Source organism: Artemia franciscana, chromosome 8 (assembly GCF_032884065.1).
Source record: "Artemia franciscana chromosome 8, ASM3288406v1, whole genome shotgun sequence".
Lineage (NCBI taxonomy): Eukaryota > Metazoa > Arthropoda > Branchiopoda > Anostraca > Artemiidae > Artemia > Artemia franciscana.
In genome coordinates this window covers 30,340,589-30,361,090 of record NC_088870.1, presented here as the reverse complement: position 1 = coordinate 30,361,090, position 20,502 = coordinate 30,340,589, and the positions used below count along the sequence as shown (strand labels likewise).

Here is a 20,502-nt window from a genome sequence, read left to right as displayed (position 1 = left end):
AAACCAAGATTAGAATATTATAAGCTAGTGACGACCTTGATCAAATATGGCTCTGAAGCATGGGCGCTCCGAAAAGTGGATAAATATTTGCTTGATGTTTTCCAGAAAAATAGCCTACGGATTGTTCTGGGTACCCGGATGACAGACCGTTTTTCGAACAGTGTTCTGTACGAAAAGTGGTTCAATCCACTTTATGGGACTATAATGAGAGAAGGATTGAAATCGATAGGACGCGTTCTGCGGATGAAGGATGACAGATTGCCAAAGATTGTCCTTCTCAGCCAACCTTCTAGGGCTAAACGGAAAGCAGGTCGTCCGCGGCTGGGGTGGGAGGATGTCATAAAAAAAGATTTAAAGGACATAGGTTGGGAAGAGATTGGGATGGAAAAGGAGCGTACGTAGCTGTCCTGGCCTCAGGTGGTTGGGTGCGGCGGTGAGTTGTTAGCAGTTAGTAGTAGTACCTACATAGCTGGACAGTGGATAACCTGTGAATATTTGTTTATTTTTTAGTAACAATTGGTAAGATAGAAACAGTGAAAAACCTCACTTTCTACTTCGACAATAAGCTAAAATTTGATAAGAATGTCACGCTTTTATCAAGAACTGCAAATTTTTGACTCCACATTCTGAAACGTACGGATAATTTAAGAAGATAATACCAAATAATAATTTTTACCCGTATGACATATGGGGATCCTAGGTTTCGTTTTGGAATATAAAGTTTTGATTCTTTTTTTTTATCCCATTAGTTTTTAATTCTGCTAGATACTCCGAGCGCTTTACTTTATATCTGTATTTATACGCAAGAAGCAACAGTTTTCGAAGTCGTGGTAATAATAAATAAATAAATAATTTCATTACATCGGATTTTGTTATATTTATAAAAATTGTATTTACAAATGTATTTTAGACCAAGAGCTGGAAGGTTCAACAATTCCTCGTATATATTGCCAATCATATTGCAATCACAGTCTTCGATGTCTAAAAACATTCCACATAGACAAATATCCTCCATTTTCCTCTAAAAATCATCAAGGACTTGAAACATTAACAATTCCCGTACTATTCGTTTCACAATTTACGCTTTGGGATTTGAAGAAGGTTGTCCGTCAGAGAGCCAGTAGGTGTTTTAACACCACGAGCTGGAGTTTTCACAACTGGTGTTCTAGGAGTTTTCACAACAGGAGTTGCGGGTGTATTCAATCGACGAAGAGGTGATGGAGTATACACTCCAGATAGCCCACCGTCAGTAGGCAGACGAACACCAAGACGAGCTGTTGCAAGACGTCTTGCTGCTGGTGACATTGTCGCTATTCGGTCCATGTTACTTCCTGGTTGAGGCGTCCTAAGAAATAATAGTTATTAAAGTCATATGTACATTTGGTGTTTAAGCAACTAATAGATTAGATTTTCACTGCTTTTAAAACTGGGATGTTGATTCTCGTCCAATATTGATCTTAGATTTGCGTTCTTGAAAAACTGCTCAAAACGCATAAAATACACATCTTTTTCTAATTTAAAATCAAATTTGAAACATCTTCATGGTGTTTTATGCACTGCAACGAAGAAATTAAATTTAATTTAAGGGCTACTTAACTTTTTCGAAGCCTTTTTTTTTAACATGGGGGGAGATATTCACATGTAATGTTGATCTGAAAGACTCCTATTTCTGAAAAATTGGAAAAATGGCTTAATATATACACCTGAGAGCTTCATTTTATTTTTGAGCATTAAATTGCATCGTTTTTTTTCTTTTATGATACTTATTTTTAGAATCCTATGCATCTTTTTTACTGATTTCAAAGCTCAACAGGCTCTAAAATTAAATTTAAGACAATTAAATTAAACTCCAAAATTAAATTTTACATTAAAACTAAAATTTAAGAAAAAAAAACCCATAAATATGGAATACAGTGCTGGTAAGTTCTATATACGTAGCCTCTTCTTTTTGATCACCAAAAAGAAACTTTTAAAGGGGGGAGGGTGGGGGTGACAGTCCAGCCTGGAACTTTGTTTTATCAATGTTTAATGGGACTACTTCATATGTTGAAAATAGGGAGGAAGAGGACTTTACCAGCCTAGCTACCCTTGTCAGCCTCTATGTGATAATCCCTATGAAAAAAAAACTGTTGGAAGAACTCCTACCCAAAACCGCAGAAACAACTCCCTAAAACAACTTTAACACATGAGCCTTTTTATTACACTCATACCGGTTCCATTAAGGAAGACACTGTTGCGAGACGTCTAACGAAAGCCAACACTGCCACTGATCAGTAAAAATTACTTCCTGAATGAGGCATACTAAACATTAATTATTGCTACATCGTAATTTAAATTACTTGCCTAGTAAAAAAAGATTAAATATTAAGGCTAAACAAGCCTCCAAGATTAAGTTCGGATTAAGCAACCCAAACTGAGTGGTGGCACCTCTGAACTAGATACTGAAAACCTGTCCTGCGGAGAATACTATGATAATATTCTGTGTAGAAATTAGACTATTAAATACAGGGTGCATTCCAAAAGTAACGCAATTGTTATTTTTAAATTAATATTGCTGAACAAATTTGCACTCTAAATTCTTTAAAGTAAAGCCCTTGGGCCTCTATATATTTTTTCCACCAACTCTGTCATAAACAGAGAAGCGCCATAGACAGGGGCGGATACAGAGTTAACGTTGGGAGGGAGGTTCCATAAAAATTTGACTCCCGCATCATTTTTTCGCCCTCCGATCCTTAATTACTACTCTTTCCTACCTTCTGGGGGGAGGCACGTGCCCATAAAAGCAGCCCCTGATCTAAACGTCCGATTTTAAGAAAGGGGCTGCTTGCAGGGTTTTCGTCTCGGAAAATTGGATCCTATGAACAAAAAACAGGTTCCTTTCAGGACTACCTTCATAAAAGCCGAAGGAACCGAAAGAAGGGTATGAAAAGTAGCTGCCTTCTTTTTCTTTTTGTTTGGAGACACTTTCACATTACTTCATCACCAGAATCAAATTCTAAGTCATGCAATGTGTTTCTGAAGCTGTGTTCGAGCTCGTCCCGTATTACCAAACTCAGAATAAACCCATTGCAACACTACAGGACACAGTTCCATATTTAACAGCCTTGTATCTGGCTTCCATTTGTTTATTGACGTAGATCCACGGCGGCAGGTGGCATTGTCTGCGACTTCAATTTCTTTATTGTCGAAGATTCACGGTGGCAGATCTTGATATTTTTAGATCTGAGTATCTTTCTATCGGAAGTCTACTAGCTATCTACGAGCTATGACCCATCTAAACGCAGTAGAAAATTAAAGTTCCCAAACAATAATTTATCTCCAAATTAGCTAGATTCAAATCAAAGAATTAGCCGCATTCTTAAACGCTACGCGAACACTCAGAGTTTTCATACCAATTCTTTGAGCACAGACTAATATGAAAAATAAACTAATCTGAACACTAATGTAAAACTCTATCTAGAATGTTGTGCTAGCAAGGTAAAAAAAAAACATAAATAAATTAGTCAAAGATAACTAAAAAGTATTCACTTGTCAAATTTACGAGCTATGACACATCCAAACGCAGAAGAAGAGTAAAGTTCCCAAACAATAATTTATCCCCGAATTAGCCAGATTATAATCTAAGAATTAGCCGCATTCTAAAACGCAACGTGAACACTCAAAGTTTTCATACCAATTCTTTGAGCACAGACGAATATGAAATGTTATGCTAGTAAGCTAAAAAAAACTATACATAAATAAATAAGCCAAAGATAACTAAAAAGTGTCCACTTGGCAAATTTAACAGAAACAAAAACTTACGATGGCAAATATTTTCTGGCAGCTTCTATTGCTTTTCCTTTACGGTCTCTGTATTGCTGACTAACCTTCTCTGCCAATTTATAGCCGATCTGGTCTCTTAAAGGCGTTTCGTGAATAGTGAAAGATGGCCCAGGTGTATGGGGAGGAAGAGGGGTGTCACTTCCATCAAGTCTGAAAGAAGGAAATATTTTCTTCATAAATTAAAGAAAGAGTCAAACAAACACTAAATGAAATTTCACTGCCACTGCTAAAGGGCGTATGTGATATTTGCAGGTAATTGGCAAGAACTTCTAGGCGTGAAGGCAACAGTAAAGCAAGAAGATCGTCCTTTTATAGATATATAGCTATTTTATATTTTTAGTTTTTTGCATTTTTTTTCATATACATTTTTTATATTACATTATATTTACATTTTATAGATATATCTCTTAAAGACCCATGAGCTTTTTTTTCTTCTTTGGATTACACCTTCCGTGGCGCTAAGCCGGTAAAAGCATAAGGCATGGGCACAGGTATAGTTTGGATTTTCAGCACACGGAACAATATCATTTTTTACCAACTCCCCCCCCCCCCCTCCAATCATTATCAACACAATTTATATAAAGGAAATTTATATGGCAGCCGTTACTGCTGCCAAATCATGTGTTATGATTCCTCAGGTCAAATTTCCTCATTAACTAGGTCAAAGACCTAGTTAAAATGGTCAATAACGGAGCAATTCAGAAGCCAAAACAAATAAAATCAACTTTTGACATTTTCTTGTCAAGTTTTAAATTTGGACTCTGAATCTAGAACAATTGAGTGGATCCTGCCTTAATGTAGCTTTAGTCACACTTTTTATAGCATTTATCGGAGCATTACTTATAAAACATTGCTGATAAGAATTATAAGCTATGTCTTTTCAAAAAAAAATGAAATACACAAAAATAAGTATATGAATGAATGAATGCATCTCATGCCCATCAATAAGAAAATAGATGGAGCACAAAAAAAGAATACAATAAGACACTAATTCAAAAACAAAACGAAACAAAACAACCAGCAACAAATACCAAGTACTACTGTAAATCCATGGATGGGACTTGACGGACAAATCAGTCTCAAATTTCCTCATAATTGATAGAGTCAAGTACCCTCAGCTTAACATTTGATAACGCCAAGGCTGAGAATCTATCCTGTCTCATAGATGATGATCAGTAGTTCATGATGAGTTTCAACCTACTAAATGACCTTTTGCAACTTGCAATGGAAGGTGAACAGTAAGTAAGATTTGAAGGCTAACTCTAAGACTTGGGAACACGTCATCTCGCATGACGTCATCGCGTCATGATGTCAACTCGTCATCCCACAATGACATACAGGTGACCCTCAGATGTTGACCAGACCCTTAAAAGCTAGTCTCGAATATTGTTTAACAGTCCATTACTCCATTGAGCAACTCCAAGTCATCCAAATATGTATCATAAAAATTTCCATGTGACCGCAACTGATCTTCAAAATACTCTTATTATGAAACAGTATTATGAAACTATAAGATAGGTTTCTTTTATATTATGAAACTATTTATTAAACTAAGAATAAAGGGGATACAAAATAGTATCTTAATTTTAATTGAAAGGATGAACTTGGCGTGCTGCAACCAATTGAACAATTTTCAATTCTACTTTCGCCAACAGTAATCTTAAATTACCGCAATCGACTATTTGCAATGGGTTTATTTTTTTTGTTAATAAATTGATTACCGTACTTAATCCATGTTCCAGTAAGCATGATGACGGACATAAAATCAACAATTTTTTAATGACAAGCCAAATGAGTAGATAAGCCGTAGGGGTCTCCTTTTGCAGCCAGAACTGTTGGTAGCCACTTTTGAATTTCAATTTCAATTGATCATTTGCAGTTACTTCCGTCAATTCTTCTTGTTACTGTGGAGAATCTTCTATATTTGAACTTAAAAAAGGATACAAAATCCAATTATGTATATTCATTTTTAATGTATCATCAAATCGTTTATTAAAATATGAATGGAATGTATCCAAATTCTCACAATAAGAAAGTATGTCGCCATCTTTTTTTCTGTTCCTGATAAATTTAGAAACTGGCTGAATTCCTCTTGCCCGAAATTTCGCTTGTACGATAAAAAGTTGTGTCATAAATGCACAAAGAGCAGATTTGATTTTTATCAAATTCATCACCTTGAAGTTGAAGATTGCTTTGATTAAATTTTTGAAACAAATCGTTCTAGTAAGCGATGCCACTTTTGGATTGAATTTGTTTGGATTCCAAATCCTCATTTTTATCTTTCGAGAACTCCAGCACCGAGTTAAATAGCTTGTAAAACCTATCTAAACATGCAGCCTACGACAACCATCAGATTTCCGTATGAAGCTGCTAACACGTAAATTCTTCATAGCTTCCTAAAGTTTTTTGGGTTATGAGTTCTTTTAAGTCAAACCGAGAATTTAAATTCGTTCAACTGAATTTTTTTCTTATACTCTGGTGTATAATTTGTCAACCATACTTTTGTCGCTCTCAACATTTCATTTTCTGCTGCGAGTCCTTTCCTGCCGTGAGCCCGTTACAACCTCTTTCTTTTCTTGACGTTTTCTTTTTCTCCTTTATTCCTTCTAATTTTCTTCTTCTCCCGATTCTGACATGTTACAATACTCACAACTCCTTTACTTTGTTCGTTTATGATGTTTCTTCTCTTTAATTTTTCTTTGTTTTTGCTTCAGTCCTTCATCTTTTCTTCCTCTCCCAATTCGGACATCTTACTATGCTCACAACTCCTTTACTTTGTTCGTTTATGCTGTTTCTTCTCTTGAATTTTTCTTTGTTTTTGGTTCAGTTCTTTATCTTTTCTTCCTCTTCCAATTCGGACATCTTACAATGCTCACAACACCTTTACTTTGTTCGTTTATTCTGTTTCTTCTCTTGACGTTTTCTTTTTTCCCTTCCTTCCTTCTTATTTTCTTCTTCTCCCAATTGGGACATCTTACAATCCTCACAACTCCTTTACTTTTTCTTGAGAACTTGTGAAAATTACAACCCCATGTTGCGTAAAAAACTCTTGAAAAGCATGAATATTTTAGTAAGCAGAAAGAAAATTCATTGGCCTTTTCTGGGCCCGAGCAGTTTGATCAAGAACCGAATTTCCAAAAAGGAGAATGGCTACAAACTCAAATTTGAATATTTGATACAAAACCTATATTACATCAGATTTTCTCTCAGAATTTACCTGAATATTAACCTGTTTCAGAATTTAGCTGAATAGAGGATAAGCCTGAATATTTTTTGATGGTACAATAGGTTTTCTATATTATTATGAATAGGCCTAGCAGCTTCAACTCTAGAACTCGATCGATTTTCAGACTGAATTAACAGAAAGTCTAACAGCAGTCTTAAGCCGTCAAAGTTTTGGATGGGAAAAGTATAAATAGATCGGTTGCACTATACTGAAAACGTCTCTCACCAGATACTAACAGCATCAACTCCAACTAGTTTCAGCGTGAGGTTATCACAGTTAAAAAGTGTAGTCTTTGAGTTTAGTTAAAAAAAAAAGGTCGGCATAAAAAATAATGAGGTTCAATATTACTAATAAAAAGAGCTAGACAGTAGCACCAGATTGCAATAAGATGTAACACCAGCCTGAAATAAGGAATCAGCTGCCTTAATTCTTAATTTTTAGTATTTTTGCAAATAGACTATTAGTTGTAAAACATGAACTTAATGTATATTCATTATTTACAAAAAAATTACAGAACTAGCGTAATGTTTTTGATCAACAAAGCCAGAAATCCTTGAATACGCGCTTTTGCTAGAATATTAGTCATTTTTATCTAGTTACTCATTACCTAACAATCGATAAATAATTATTTAATTTCGTTTCTGATCAACAACATCTTTTTACTCAACGGCTTTGAAAATTCTTGAATACCAGCTTCTGTGAAAATCCAACATTAATTCCCAACTAAATCCTATTTTGAGCAGTCTTGCTAGAATATTAGTCATTGTTATCATTTTACTCATTATCTAATCAATTTCTAAGAATATTAGATTGGAATAATTAATTTAATAATTAGGTTATGGTCAATGGCTTCTATACTTATTTTAACAAAACTGCAGAATAATTACAGACCCAAAAAAGTAGAAGACACCAAGCCTATAAGGAAACGAAGACAGACGAGCAAAAGGACAAACTTTTTGGCCACCAAAAATGTGCTCCGTTGGATATCTGTTTCATGTATCTTATGTCTATGACAGAGTTAAAATTATGCAAAAATAAAATTGAAATGAAAATAGTTTCAGAGTTTAGTCATTTTCTTCTCAGGAATGACACGCAACATTTATGAACAGCATCGATTGTATGAGAAAAATAATTTTTAATGTTGCTAAATTTACATTTACTTCAAAAATTATAAAATTGTGAAAAATAAAATTATTGAAAATAAACATATTTGTGCAGAAAAAAAATGGAATGAAAATAGTCTCAGAATTTAGTTATTTTTCTTCTCAGGAATGACACGCAGCATTCATGAACAGCATCGATTTTATAAGAAAAATAATCTTTAATGTTGCTAAATTTACATTTATTTAAAAAATTAACGATGACCGATTACTGAATGTATTTAAAAGCCTTTTAACATTTAAAAGCCTTTCAAAAGTCGATTACCTAAAACATTATATAGCCTTTAAAATGCTGTAGCCAACCAGACTTTTCGTGGAGGGTGATAGTTAGTTAGTGAGATTTGAGGCACTAAATTCATTTCAATGAATTTCTGCTGATGAGAAACCAAACTGGTTTCAAGCAGATTGTGGCCATCAGCTTCTATACTTATATTAAAAAAAAGAAACAACAGAGCAAGCATAAATCCAAAAAGGTAGAAGGCTCAAAGCCCATAAGAAAACGAAGACAGCCAAGCACAAGCACCAAACTTTTTGGTTACCACAAAATTGGCTCAGTTGGATATCTGTTTCATGTATCTTATGTCTGTGATAGACATAAAAATGTGCAGAAACAAAATTGAAAAGAAAATATTTTCAGAGTTTAGTCATTTTCTTCTCAGGAATGACACGCAGCATTCATAAAAAAAATCTTTAATGTTACTAAATTTACATTTAAATCAATTGATCAATTACTGAATATATTTAAAAGTCCATTAATACATTTAAAAGCCCTTTAAAAGCTGATTACTGAATACATTATACAGCCTTTAAAAAGCTGTAGCCAACAGACTTTTCGTGAATGGTGATAATTAGTGAGATTTCAGGCACTAGATTCGTTTCAATGAATTTCTGCTCTTGACACATCAAACTGCTTTCAAGTTTTGTTAAAACAGCTTCTATACTAACATTTTAAAAAACTGCAGGACAATTGCAGAACAACAAGATAGAACTCGAGGTTTAGGGATTTTTGTGTCGTCGTCACTTAGGTCAAGTCTGTTTGAGGTAAGTGATCATCATTTAGCCATTCGAATTGAGAGTTCTGTCTTCATAAATGTTTATTTACCAACAAATTACTACAATGATGAATCTGAGTGTCTATTTGCTCTGTCATGTCAAAAATTAGGACCCTGTTTAAAAAAATAAAGCGTTTAGGGCTTCAATGTGCAATCGTAGGGGATTTTAATTGCCATTTAAGTGAAGTAGGTTCCAAACTTTCTATGAGGACTAGTCTGATTTAAGGCCTTTTTGGTGATTTTTTTTTTTTTGTGCTGTTGATAAAGAATCTGTTTTTACTTATATACACACATTGTCCCATATTTTGAACTGGATCATGTCTCAGCTTCCTCTGATTTTGTTATTGACCAGATGAAAGTCCTGTGCGAATTCAGGCTTTCAGATCATTTTCCAAACAGAGAAGCTGGCCCCTCATCCGTCCATTGTAATATCCGAGTCTCAATTTGTTCACGATTGGTCAAAAATTAATTCGGAATTATTTATACTTTCGTCAAATTTTATAGTGGATAAGATCCGTATTCCCTTCCACCTTTTACATAAATCTCTTCCACTTCCTGATATTGAAATGCAGCCATGTTTGGATGTTAGATCTTTGATGTTTATTAACTTCTCGACGATCTTGAAAAGACATGTAACACTCCACTACATCAGTTCGGGTTCAAACGAAGAACATGATGTGCACATGCACTAACAGTCATGGCAAACGCACTAATTGATGCATAATCTGCGGGGGAATGTCTTGCTCTTGCTAGTCATGACGTCATACGTGCCTTTGACTCGTTAATACAGCCTGCAATGCTTCTAAAAGCTGACAAGCGAGGGCTAGACCCTGCAGTTATCCTCACACTTTGGGACATGTATTCTCGACTGCGTAATCCACTAAAATTACCGCCTGTTAAGAGTATGCCTCCAGTTGCTCGAACATAGCTTATTCCAGTTTTAAAAGGTGCACATCACCTGGTATATTTAATAACTACGTCCTTGATATTAAGGATATATGTCCCTCCTCATTAGTTTTTTCGTCAAGAAATCTGTCACTAATTTGTCATGCTGACGATGTTCTGAATCTTGGTCGCATCCTGCAACGAGTCAGAGATGTTTTTTCTATCCTCCAAGCAGAACACCTTAAGCTTAGCCTACTTTTCAATTCTGCCAAGTCGGAAATAGTCCTTTTTAACTGGAAGAGCGATCTACTAAATTCCGTCAAACTTGGGAATTCTTCGGTTCAACCTGTCGATCACCTCGTGTATCTTGGTCTTCCTATAAGTTCATCTACACGCCACACCCGGTACCTCCTCATTGAACATCTAACCCGCCGCATTTCCGCCTCTTATACCTCAATAATCTCCTGCAAGTTCATATTCAACCGGCATTTGCTACCTAGCCTTTTCAACGCAATAGCTCTCCCTCACATTCTGTATATTTCACCCTTTTAGAAACTGTTAACTACTCTGCCTTCCACCCTGGCAAAGCAACACAAAAATTGTCCGTCAGTTTAAAATTGCTGAGCCGAATATTGCAGTAACCTAAGTAATAATTAAACACAATAAAATTAATATGACTTATCCTTCAGTAGTTTTAAATTTGTTATTAATTCATGGTTTATTTTTATCCGTAAATATCGCTGCTATGACATGAGTTGGTGCAATAATCGGTTTCTTCTTCTTCTTGTGCTTTTCATTTGTTTTTGTTTTTTTGTGTTTTTTCCTCTACTTCGTCTTATCATGTTATGTGAATGATGAGTGTTCAATAAGTAGATAAACAAATCAAATATAGACCTAAAACGTAGAAGACTCAAAGCCCACAAGAAAACGAAGACAGACGAGCACAAACACCAAACTTTTTGGTAACTAAAAATTAGTTCCGTTGGATATCTGTTTCATGTACCTTATGTCTATGATAGACAATGAAATTGAAAGGAACATTTTTTTCTAAATTTTAGTCATTTTCTTTTCAGAAATGACCCGCAGCATTTATGAACAAAAAAAATTATATGTAATTTTGCTAAATTTACATTTATAGAAAAAATTACCGTTGACCGATTACTGTTTAAACTTAAAAGCCTTTTAATACATTTAAAAGCCTTTCAAAAGCCGATCACTGAATACGTTATACAGCCTTTAAAAAGCTGTAGCCAACCAGACTTTTTGTGGATGATGATAGAAAGATTTGAGGCACTAACTTCTTTTTAATGAATTTCTGCTGTTGACTCATCACACTGCTTTCAAGCAGGTTGTGGTCAACGGCTTCTATGCTTACATTTTAAAAAACTGTAAACCAACTATAGACCCAAAGCCCATAAGAAAATAAAGACAGACGAGCAGAAGCAACATACTTTTGGCTCTCAGAAATTGGCTCCGATGGATATCTGTTTCATGTATCTTATGTCTGTGATTGAAATAAAATTGAAAGAAAAATATTTTCAGATTTTAGTCGTTTTCTTCTAAAGAATGACTGCAGCATTTATGAAACAAAAAAAAAACTTTAGTGCTGCTAAATTTACATTAATATAAACAAGAGCTAAGAGCTCATATGGCACTTGTGACGAGGTCGGAAGAGCCAAGAGCTCATATGGTATGAGCTCTAGCAAAATTTTAGGAATCAATAGACTGCTTTAAGAGGAAAATCAGAGGCTTAATGCCGGTCAAGATTTAAGATAAGAGCTCTAAGTCACGAGGTCCTTCTAAATATCAAAATTCATTAAGATCCCGTCACCCGTTCTTAAGTTAAAAATGCCTCAATTTTTCTAACTTTTCCAAATTAACAACCCCCAGCTCCCCCAAAGAGAACGGATCCGTACGAATTGTGTTAATCTCGTATCTATAACTTGTGCTTATTCTTCCCATCACGTTTCGTCCTGATTTCTCCACTTTAAGCGTTTTCCAAGATTTCCGGTTTCCAAGATTTCTGTTTCCCCCCACCAGCCCTCTATGTTCCCGGATCCGCTTAAATTGAAAATGGAGCATCTGAGACATAAGATTATTCTATATATCAAGTTTCATTGAGATCCGATCACCCATTCGTAAGATACCTCAATTTCACGTTTTCCAAGAACTCCAGCTTCCCCCTCCAATTCCCTTCAATGTCACCGGATCTGGTCGGGATTTAAAACGAGAGTTTTAAGCACAAAATCCTTCTAGATATCAAATTTCATTAAGACCTGATCACCCGTTCATAAGTTACAAATACCTCATTTTTTCTAATTTTTCGAATTACTCCCCCCCCCCCCAGTTCCACCAAAGAGAGCGGATCCGGTCCGGTGATGTCAGTCACCTATCTTGGACTTGTGCTTATTCTTTCCACCAAGTTGTCATCCTGATCTCTCCACTTTAAGCGTTTTCTAAGATTTTCAGCCTCCCCCCCCCCCTAACAACACTGAACCCGGTCGGGATAAAATATAAGAATCTAAGTTTCGAGATCCTTCTAAATATGGAATTTCGCAAGTTAAAAATACCTCATTTTTTCTAATTTTTAGAATTAACCTACCCCCCCCCCACTCCCCTAAAGAGAGCAGATCCGTTCCGGTTATGTTAATCCCGTATCTAGGACTTGTGCTTATTTTTACCACCAAGTTTCATCCCAAACCCTCCACTCTAAGCATTTTCCAAGAGTTTAGGTTCCACCCCCCCCCCCCAATATCCCCTTCACCAGATAAGGTCATAATACCTTATTATGTCTATTTTTTTCCGAATTAACCGGCCCCCCCCACTCATGGTCAAATCGGGAAAACGACTAATTCTTATTTAATCTTGTCTGGCCCCTGATACGCCTGCCAATTTTCATCGTCCTAGCTTGCCTGGAAGTGTCTGAAGTAGCAAAACCGGGACAGACAGACAGACAGACAGAAATACCGACATAATTTGTGATCGCTATATGTCACTTGGTTAATACCAAGTGCCATAAAAATTACCGATGACCGATTACTGTTTACACTTAATAGCCTTTTAATACATTTAAAAGCCTTTTAAAAACCGATCACTGAATACATTATACATCCTTTAAAAAGCTGTAACCAACCAGACTTTTCGTTGATGGTGTTAGTGAGATTTGAGGTATTAACTTCTTTTCAATGAATTTCTGCTGTTGAAATACCACACTGCTTTCAAGCAGGTTGTGGTCAACGGCTTTTATGCTTAAATTTTTAAAAACTGAAGAGCAATAATTGACGCGAAACGTCGAAGACAGACGAGCACAAGCACCAAACCTTTCGGCTACCAGAAAATAGCTTAATTGGATATCTGTATCACGTGCCTTTTATCTATGATCACGTGCCTGTGTATCACGTGCCTATGAATAAAATTGTGCAAAAATGAAATAGAGATAAAAATAGTTTTAGTTTTTAGTCGTTTTCTTTTCAGAATGACAAGCAGCATTTCTTAATAGCATCTATTTCTGATCAGCATCGGTAATTTCAAAAATTACCGGCGACTGATTGCCGAATACGATAGTCATATTTTTCGGCAGGTTTTGCTAGTTCTATGTTATTTAGCCACCGTTTACCACACCGATGATCTCTAGATTGGGGCAGTTAGAAATTCAAGACAACACTGTTTACACGGAAGGCAGAATTTTCAAGATCTCCATGGCGTAAACTTCAAAATAGAATATGTTCCGACAAGTCAAACCACCTTTATATATCCCTTCTCTAACCAAGATGTGGTTTTTACCTAAGTTAATTTTTTTTGTTTAATTTTGGTATTTATTACATTTTATCTGTTATTTCCCTTATACCATTTAAACAAATCTAAACCATTGCATTTTCTCTTACGTTCTACACCACAGAGACAAAACAAACGTCAGATCATATACTTTAATTTTCAATGTATCACGCCTAAACTATTCTTCTTATGAGCACTACCCCTTAGGATATATTCATTTCCCTTCAATTCGAGCAAACCTAAAAAGGGAGGGGGATACCAAACCCAACATTTGCGAAAAACTTTGAATTATACAATGGAGAGTAGAATAAAATTAGTCAAAATCATTGATAGAAATTAGCTGAAGTATGCAATGTAGAAACTTTTTTGGTTGAGTCCGGGCGTTCAATAGGCTGGATAATCAGAATGGAGGGAGAGGACAGGCCTTTAAAAAAAAATTAGTTTTGTGTATGAATTATTTAAAGCCTGCCGGCAAAATATTATATGGCTTGGAAACCTATTTTTACATCAACTAATTAAAATACAATAAAAAAAAATACAATTAATCAAAACAATCACAAAAAGGCAATTAATTTTGCTAAAAAAAAAATAGAACATACTTGAATGGTGTGCCTTCAATTTCTCCCCAAGTCATATAGGGAGACTCTCCAACTCCTGGCATTGGCGAAGGAGTTCGAAGTAGTTTAAAACCACCAACCTGAGGGGTTGTTGGAACCTTGATTTCGGATCCATCAACGTCAATGTGACCTACGAAAAAAAATACAGTTATATTACAAACAAGGTTTCAATATTCAACCGGGTTTTTAATTTTAGGGACTACCTAAAAAACTGCAGTAAAACGAATGTTTTGCTGGCAATAGGAATGCAGATGAAAGCCTATAGATAAATAACAGGGGACAAAATAAGATAACAAATAAACCAAACAAAGAAAAAAACAAATAAACAATAAAGGAATAACTAAGAGAATGAAATAATAGATGAACAATGGCCTTAATACTAGGGTTCCTCCCTTCCTCCCCAGACTTAAAACCACCTGGCCAATAAAAATTATAATAAAAGTAAAACTTACAGTTTGAAATAAATAAAAAACTGTAAATTAAATCAATTGTGAACGAGTTCAACTACAAAAAAAAATTTTTTAAATGGCACTTTTAAAAGAGAATATTTTAAATACTATAAAGAAAAAAAAATAAAGGAAGAAAATACTAAGGGTTAGGAGACTTTGAATTTTATGTTAGGGGGAAGGGGACAAAATACCTTTTCTCCAGTACTCACTATGCCTCCAGGTTTGACACCCCTCCAGCCCGTGGGGCAAGAGCTATGAAATATGATAGCTGCATACTGTTAACATGTGTGATTTTTATGGCAGGTGTGGTTGTATAACCTTTGGAGGAGGCTCCTTTGATTGGAAATTGAAGGTTTTAGTTCACTTTTTAAGAGCCAAAAGTGATCGGAGGATAACCTGCCACCCCTTTCCCTCCCGAACCCTTCTTTCCTGAAATGCATCTGGTAAAAATTTTGATATAAATTTTTGTTCAAAATAGCCGAGAAGTCAAAGAACTATAAGTTAGGTGTTAACGAAACCCTAAGAGCCCCCAGGACAAGGGCTATTGCTTAACCAACCAAGTTTTCTATCTTTTTAAAAAGTAGATATGTGACAAAGAGTCAAACTTTAGCGTAAGGAGCGAGGCGTTGAGGAGGGGGACAAACCCTTTCATATACGGAGTAATTTCTGCTCTTTTAAGTTTTAATGTTGCTCCTTACTTGCAGTTAAAAAAAACTTGTTTTTTTATTTAATTTATTAAGAAAAGAGGGCATATTTGATTCTGGATCTCCAAAATTGGAAATCAGAAGTTATAGTGCCCTTTCCTTGAGTAAAGGCAACTAGTCCCCCCCCCCCAGCCCTCTTGCCCAAATACATCCGATTCAAATTTTGAGATATCCATTTTGTTCCTGGACTCTTCTTATTCAAAATATCGATCTATTTATTCCTTTTATTCTCCTCCCCTTGTCAACTAACTGTTTTCTAACTGTTTCTCCTTGTCAACCATCCCGTTTAAAGTTCAGCCCAAGGCCGTCCAAAAATGTAGAATAGCCGAAATAAGACCTTGTCCACATAGATCAGAGACCTTGGTCAGTTACCTTTTAGCGTTCATGCAGAGAGGTTTGTCTTGCCGAGTGAAATATTTGTGTATTAGCCAGACCCCGTGCCAAAGTTAAACAGAGACTCTATACTAAACTAAAACGATTTTTTATATTAAAATTCCACTCTCGGGCTTTTTTATCTTTACTGAAAAGGCAAAGTGGTATTAATTGTAATCGATATGTCACTGACAAAACAACACTTAGACCACCATATGGAAGCGAAAACAGTTCCTGCGTAAATTGTTGGGATAGTGCATTGTCTTTCGGGCAAGGGGATACTAGATTTTTATTTTATTAATTATGTATGATTATTATTACTTATTAAAGCTTTCCTGTCGAGAAAATAATGATTATTAAATATTATTACTATTACCGCCCGAAATTACTTTCTCTGTACGTGCCTGGGGCACGTATAAGGAGCTCACTATTTTAATTAATTTCAAAATATTCTAAATTTACGTTCTTTACCGATCGTCAAACAATTTAAATGAATTAATTAACTTGAATTAAATTAATAAACTAATCTGAAAACTAATTATTTACTTTAATTTAAAATTAAAAATATTAATTAAATATAAAAATGATCAAAAATTCTTTTGTTACACCTCTCTCCCAGAAAAAATTCTTGCACAAGCATGACCTTTTAAACAAGTTAATAATATACTAACTTATTAATTATGCATAATGAGCCCACTAGTTTAAACTAATTTAAAAAGTATTCTAAAATTTAAAGATTTTTAGTCAATTTAATGAATTAATTTGAATTAAGCTAATAAATATTCTAAAAATTAATTATGAAAGTTAAATTAAAACATTAATTAAAAATAACCAATGACTGTTCCCCCCCCCTCCCCTGAAAAAATTTTACTGCGTAAGGCGTCACCCTTCAGACAAGTTAACACTATACTAACTTCTTAATTACTTATAATTAGCTCATTAATTTATGTAGAACAGAAGTTATGCATACCGGCTGTTTGTTTCGCATTACTTTGCGCTGCCATTTTCACCGCTATTTGACTCTGCCTGTCGTCAAATGGAGTAGTAGAAAAACGAGTATTCTCATGAACAATAACCGGCTTTGCAAGACGCTGTTTCAGCATTTCTTCCCCAGTTAGATCAGCACCTATAGTAATCAACTCGATTAAAAACTGAATTTGAACCTAAATCCTGAAATCAACTCGGCGAATAGATTGGGACGGAGGGGGAGCGTTCGTAGCTCTGTTGGCCTCAGGTGGCTAGGTGCTGCAGAAACTTTTATGTAATAGTAGTATGGTTATTCCCACGTTCAATAAACTTATCATAATTAAATTTGTAAGCTTTGGCGTTCAACGGGTAATGACAATTATTAAATAAAGTCCGATAATTGCCTTAATCTTGAAGCCTGAAATAAGCTCAGCGGATAGTTGATTAACGCATAGACCCGGGCCTATGGGTCCACAATGTCGAGGGACGCAAAAAAAGGGGTGAAGGTGAGGTGTGAAGTGGAGACCATGGATAAAATTGCCTAGGATCTGAAAGATGCAGCTAGATGGCATAATAGTAAAATATTGTATTGGTATGTTAATAAATTGAGTTGGAGCAGTCAATCCGGACTTATCCCAGTTAAAGATAGGAATGGGTTCCCAATTAGTGACAAGGGAAGAGTTAAAGAAAGATGAGCGGAACATTTTGAGAATATGCTAAATCGAGATACAGTTGCAGGAAAAGATATAAAGGAAAATGAAAAGGTTTGTGATACCTTAGATATAAAGGAAGATTGTCTTGTGAGGAAGAATTTGTGACAGTACTAAGAGCACTAAAAAATAATAAGGCTCCAGGTGCTGATAGTATGGTAAATGAGCTTCTTAAAAATGGTTGCTCTGAGCTTAGAAATAAGTTACTGAAGATTATGAATATGATTTTTGAAAAATGGGAAATACGTAACCATTTTAGGAAAACCTTAATTAAACCAGAGTATAAGAAAAGTGATAAGAGTGAGTGTCCAGGCATTAGCCTGGTCTCTGTAGTTAGTAAATTGTTTACTAATATGATACTTTTTACTGTGAGAGATGCTGTAGACAAAGTTTTAAGAGAAGAACAGTGTGGTTTTAGAAAAGGTAGAGGAAGTGTCGACCAAATTTTCACTCTTAGATTAATAATTGAGAAGTGCCTTAGTTGTCAAACACCTTTGGTCCTCAGTTTTATAGATTATGAGCAAGCGTTCGATTTAGTTGATAGAAAAGCTTTAGCAAAGCTCTTTTCCTTATATGGTTTACCTGACAAATACATTAAAGATTAGTGCTATGTACGAGAATAATACTACTACGGTTAAGGTAGGAAACGAGGTTAGCCGGGTTATGTTCTATCCCCCTTTGTATGGACCATTTTAATGGACTTTGTCTTAAGGAGCACAGGAAAGGCAATTGGAGATCACGGAATCAAATGGGGAGGAAAAACTATCCTGGACTTAATTTATGCTGATGATTTAAGCATCCTATATGAAATTGTGAGCAAAATGAATGAACTTTTAGAGGTTTTGCGAGTTCAGGGTGCTAGAATAGGTTTGAAAATTAATTTTAGGAAGACAAAGTCACTAGTCACGAGTGACGTTGGGTAATGAAGAGATTGATCAGGTAGGCAACTTCACTTACCTTGGTAGTATTATTAGTAAAGACGGTGAGAGCAGTGAAGATGTTAAAAGTAGAATAACCAAGGCTCAGGGTATTTTTTCACAGTTAAAAAAAAGTTTGAAAGAATAGAAAGATAAGTCTGCAAACCAAAATTAGAATATTGGAAGCTACAGTGATGACAGTGATCAAGTATGGCTCTGAAGCATGGGCACTCCAAAAAGCGGATGAACATTTACTAGATATTTTCCAGAGAAATTGCCTACGGATTGTTCTGGATACCCGGCTGGCTGACCGTTTTTCAAACAGTAGGCTGTACGAAAAGTGTGGTTCAATTCTTTAGGCCTACAGTGAAAGAAAGGTTGAGATGGTTAGGGCACGTTCTGCGGATGAAGGATGACAGATTACCGAAGATTGTCCTCTTCGCCCAACCGTCTAGGGCTAAACAGAAAGCTAGTCGTCCTCGTTTGGGAGGATCTCATTAAGAAAAATCTAAAAGAAACGGGAACTCCCTGGGAGGGTGTAAAGAGGGAGGCTTTGAATAGATTGGGATGGAGGAGGAGCGTGCGTAGCTATATTAATCTCAGGCGGCTTGATGCTGCGGCGAGTTGCTAGTAGTAGCAGTTAGTATACAACTATATTTATACAGAGTTTTTTTGTGGTTCATTGTCAAATAAAAGAATTTTCCCTATTGAGCTGTTATTAAATGCTGAACAGTATTTATAAGAGCTTAAATATAGTCTTTGACAACATAAACATTAGATGTAATTTGATATAAATAAGCATGCCACTTTATTTAAAAATATAATCGAAAATTTTGTGCCGAAGAAGGTCAAAGTTCTTCCTGGTGCTCATTAAAGATCTTTTTGACCTGCTAGTTAGTAAACAGTGCTTTTGTACATTTTACCAGTATATTTTATATTTTGTATATTTTGCACAATTTTACATTACTTGTCAGTAGTGCACTTAACAAATGCAATATGAATCAAATTAAAAATAAATTTTTCATATTTTAAAAAAAGCGATTTTGAAACAGGAAAGGAAAAGACCTACCATTCGGAACAAACATAACTGCATTCTTGTTTGTGTAGGTCCAAGTATCCAACTTTCTCAGGTCATTAGAATTAGTAATTGCCTGCTGCTCAACTGATGGGAGGGCTAATCGGCTTTTCTTTGCTTCATCTTTTTCATACTCTTCTTGCTTGTACAACCACCAATACTGAAAATATTATGCCCGCTATAATATATATTATATATATATATATATATATATATATATATATATATATATATTTTATATTAATGGCCGTATTCAGGGTTTTTGGCCAGGAAGGTAATTTTTATCAGGGATGGTTTTACAAAAAAAAAATTACTAAAGGCATGCAAAATGTGTTTTCCTGCATTTTTCTTACAGTTTTACGAGTCAAAAAACATTCCAGGGGGGGGGGGGGTCAAACCCTTCCTCCATAAGTACGACCTTGATTATATTAGCACAATATATAAAACACAGTATCACTTATATACCCAGTTAAATAGAAATTCTAAAATAGACACATGAGAAATATCTAGAGAGTGGAACTAATAAATAAGAAATTATCCAGCAAGAATATCCCCCCTCCCCTCAGGGTCAAGTCTAAGGATTTTCTGTATAATTTCTGGGATGGAGCATTAACGACCGCTCCACCTCAGCCACAAATTTTTGAAATTGCCCCTTAATGGTTTTATAATTTTGATATATTCTTCAATAAAATATCTTTTTTTGAATTTGTGCTCACCTTTAAATACATTCTTGTTTACGGTATTATGTAAGAGATTTTATTGTTAATCTTAAT

General features: G+C 35.2%; 1 protein-coding gene across 1 annotated transcript in view; it reads right to left on the bottom strand.

The window, feature by feature from the left end:
- Nucleotides 1-837: 837 nt before the first annotated feature.
- The window catches only part of LOC136030279 (splicing factor ESS-2 homolog), a 44,459-nt gene continuing 24,794 nt past the window's right edge, over nucleotides 838-20,502 (bottom strand). The window contains exons 4-8 of the mRNA XM_065709143.1: nucleotides 19,724-19,889; nucleotides 17,032-17,187; nucleotides 14,519-14,666; nucleotides 3,802-3,972; nucleotides 838-1,345 (exon numbers count right to left, since the gene is read on the bottom strand). Coding sequence (XP_065565215.1) covers nucleotides 1,072-1,345; nucleotides 3,802-3,972; nucleotides 14,519-14,666; nucleotides 17,032-17,187; nucleotides 19,724-19,889 — 915 coding nt within the window. The 3' untranslated portion in view covers nucleotides 838-1,071. The remainder of the gene's footprint in view (nucleotides 1,346-3,801; nucleotides 3,973-14,518; nucleotides 14,667-17,031; nucleotides 17,188-19,723; nucleotides 19,890-20,502) is intronic.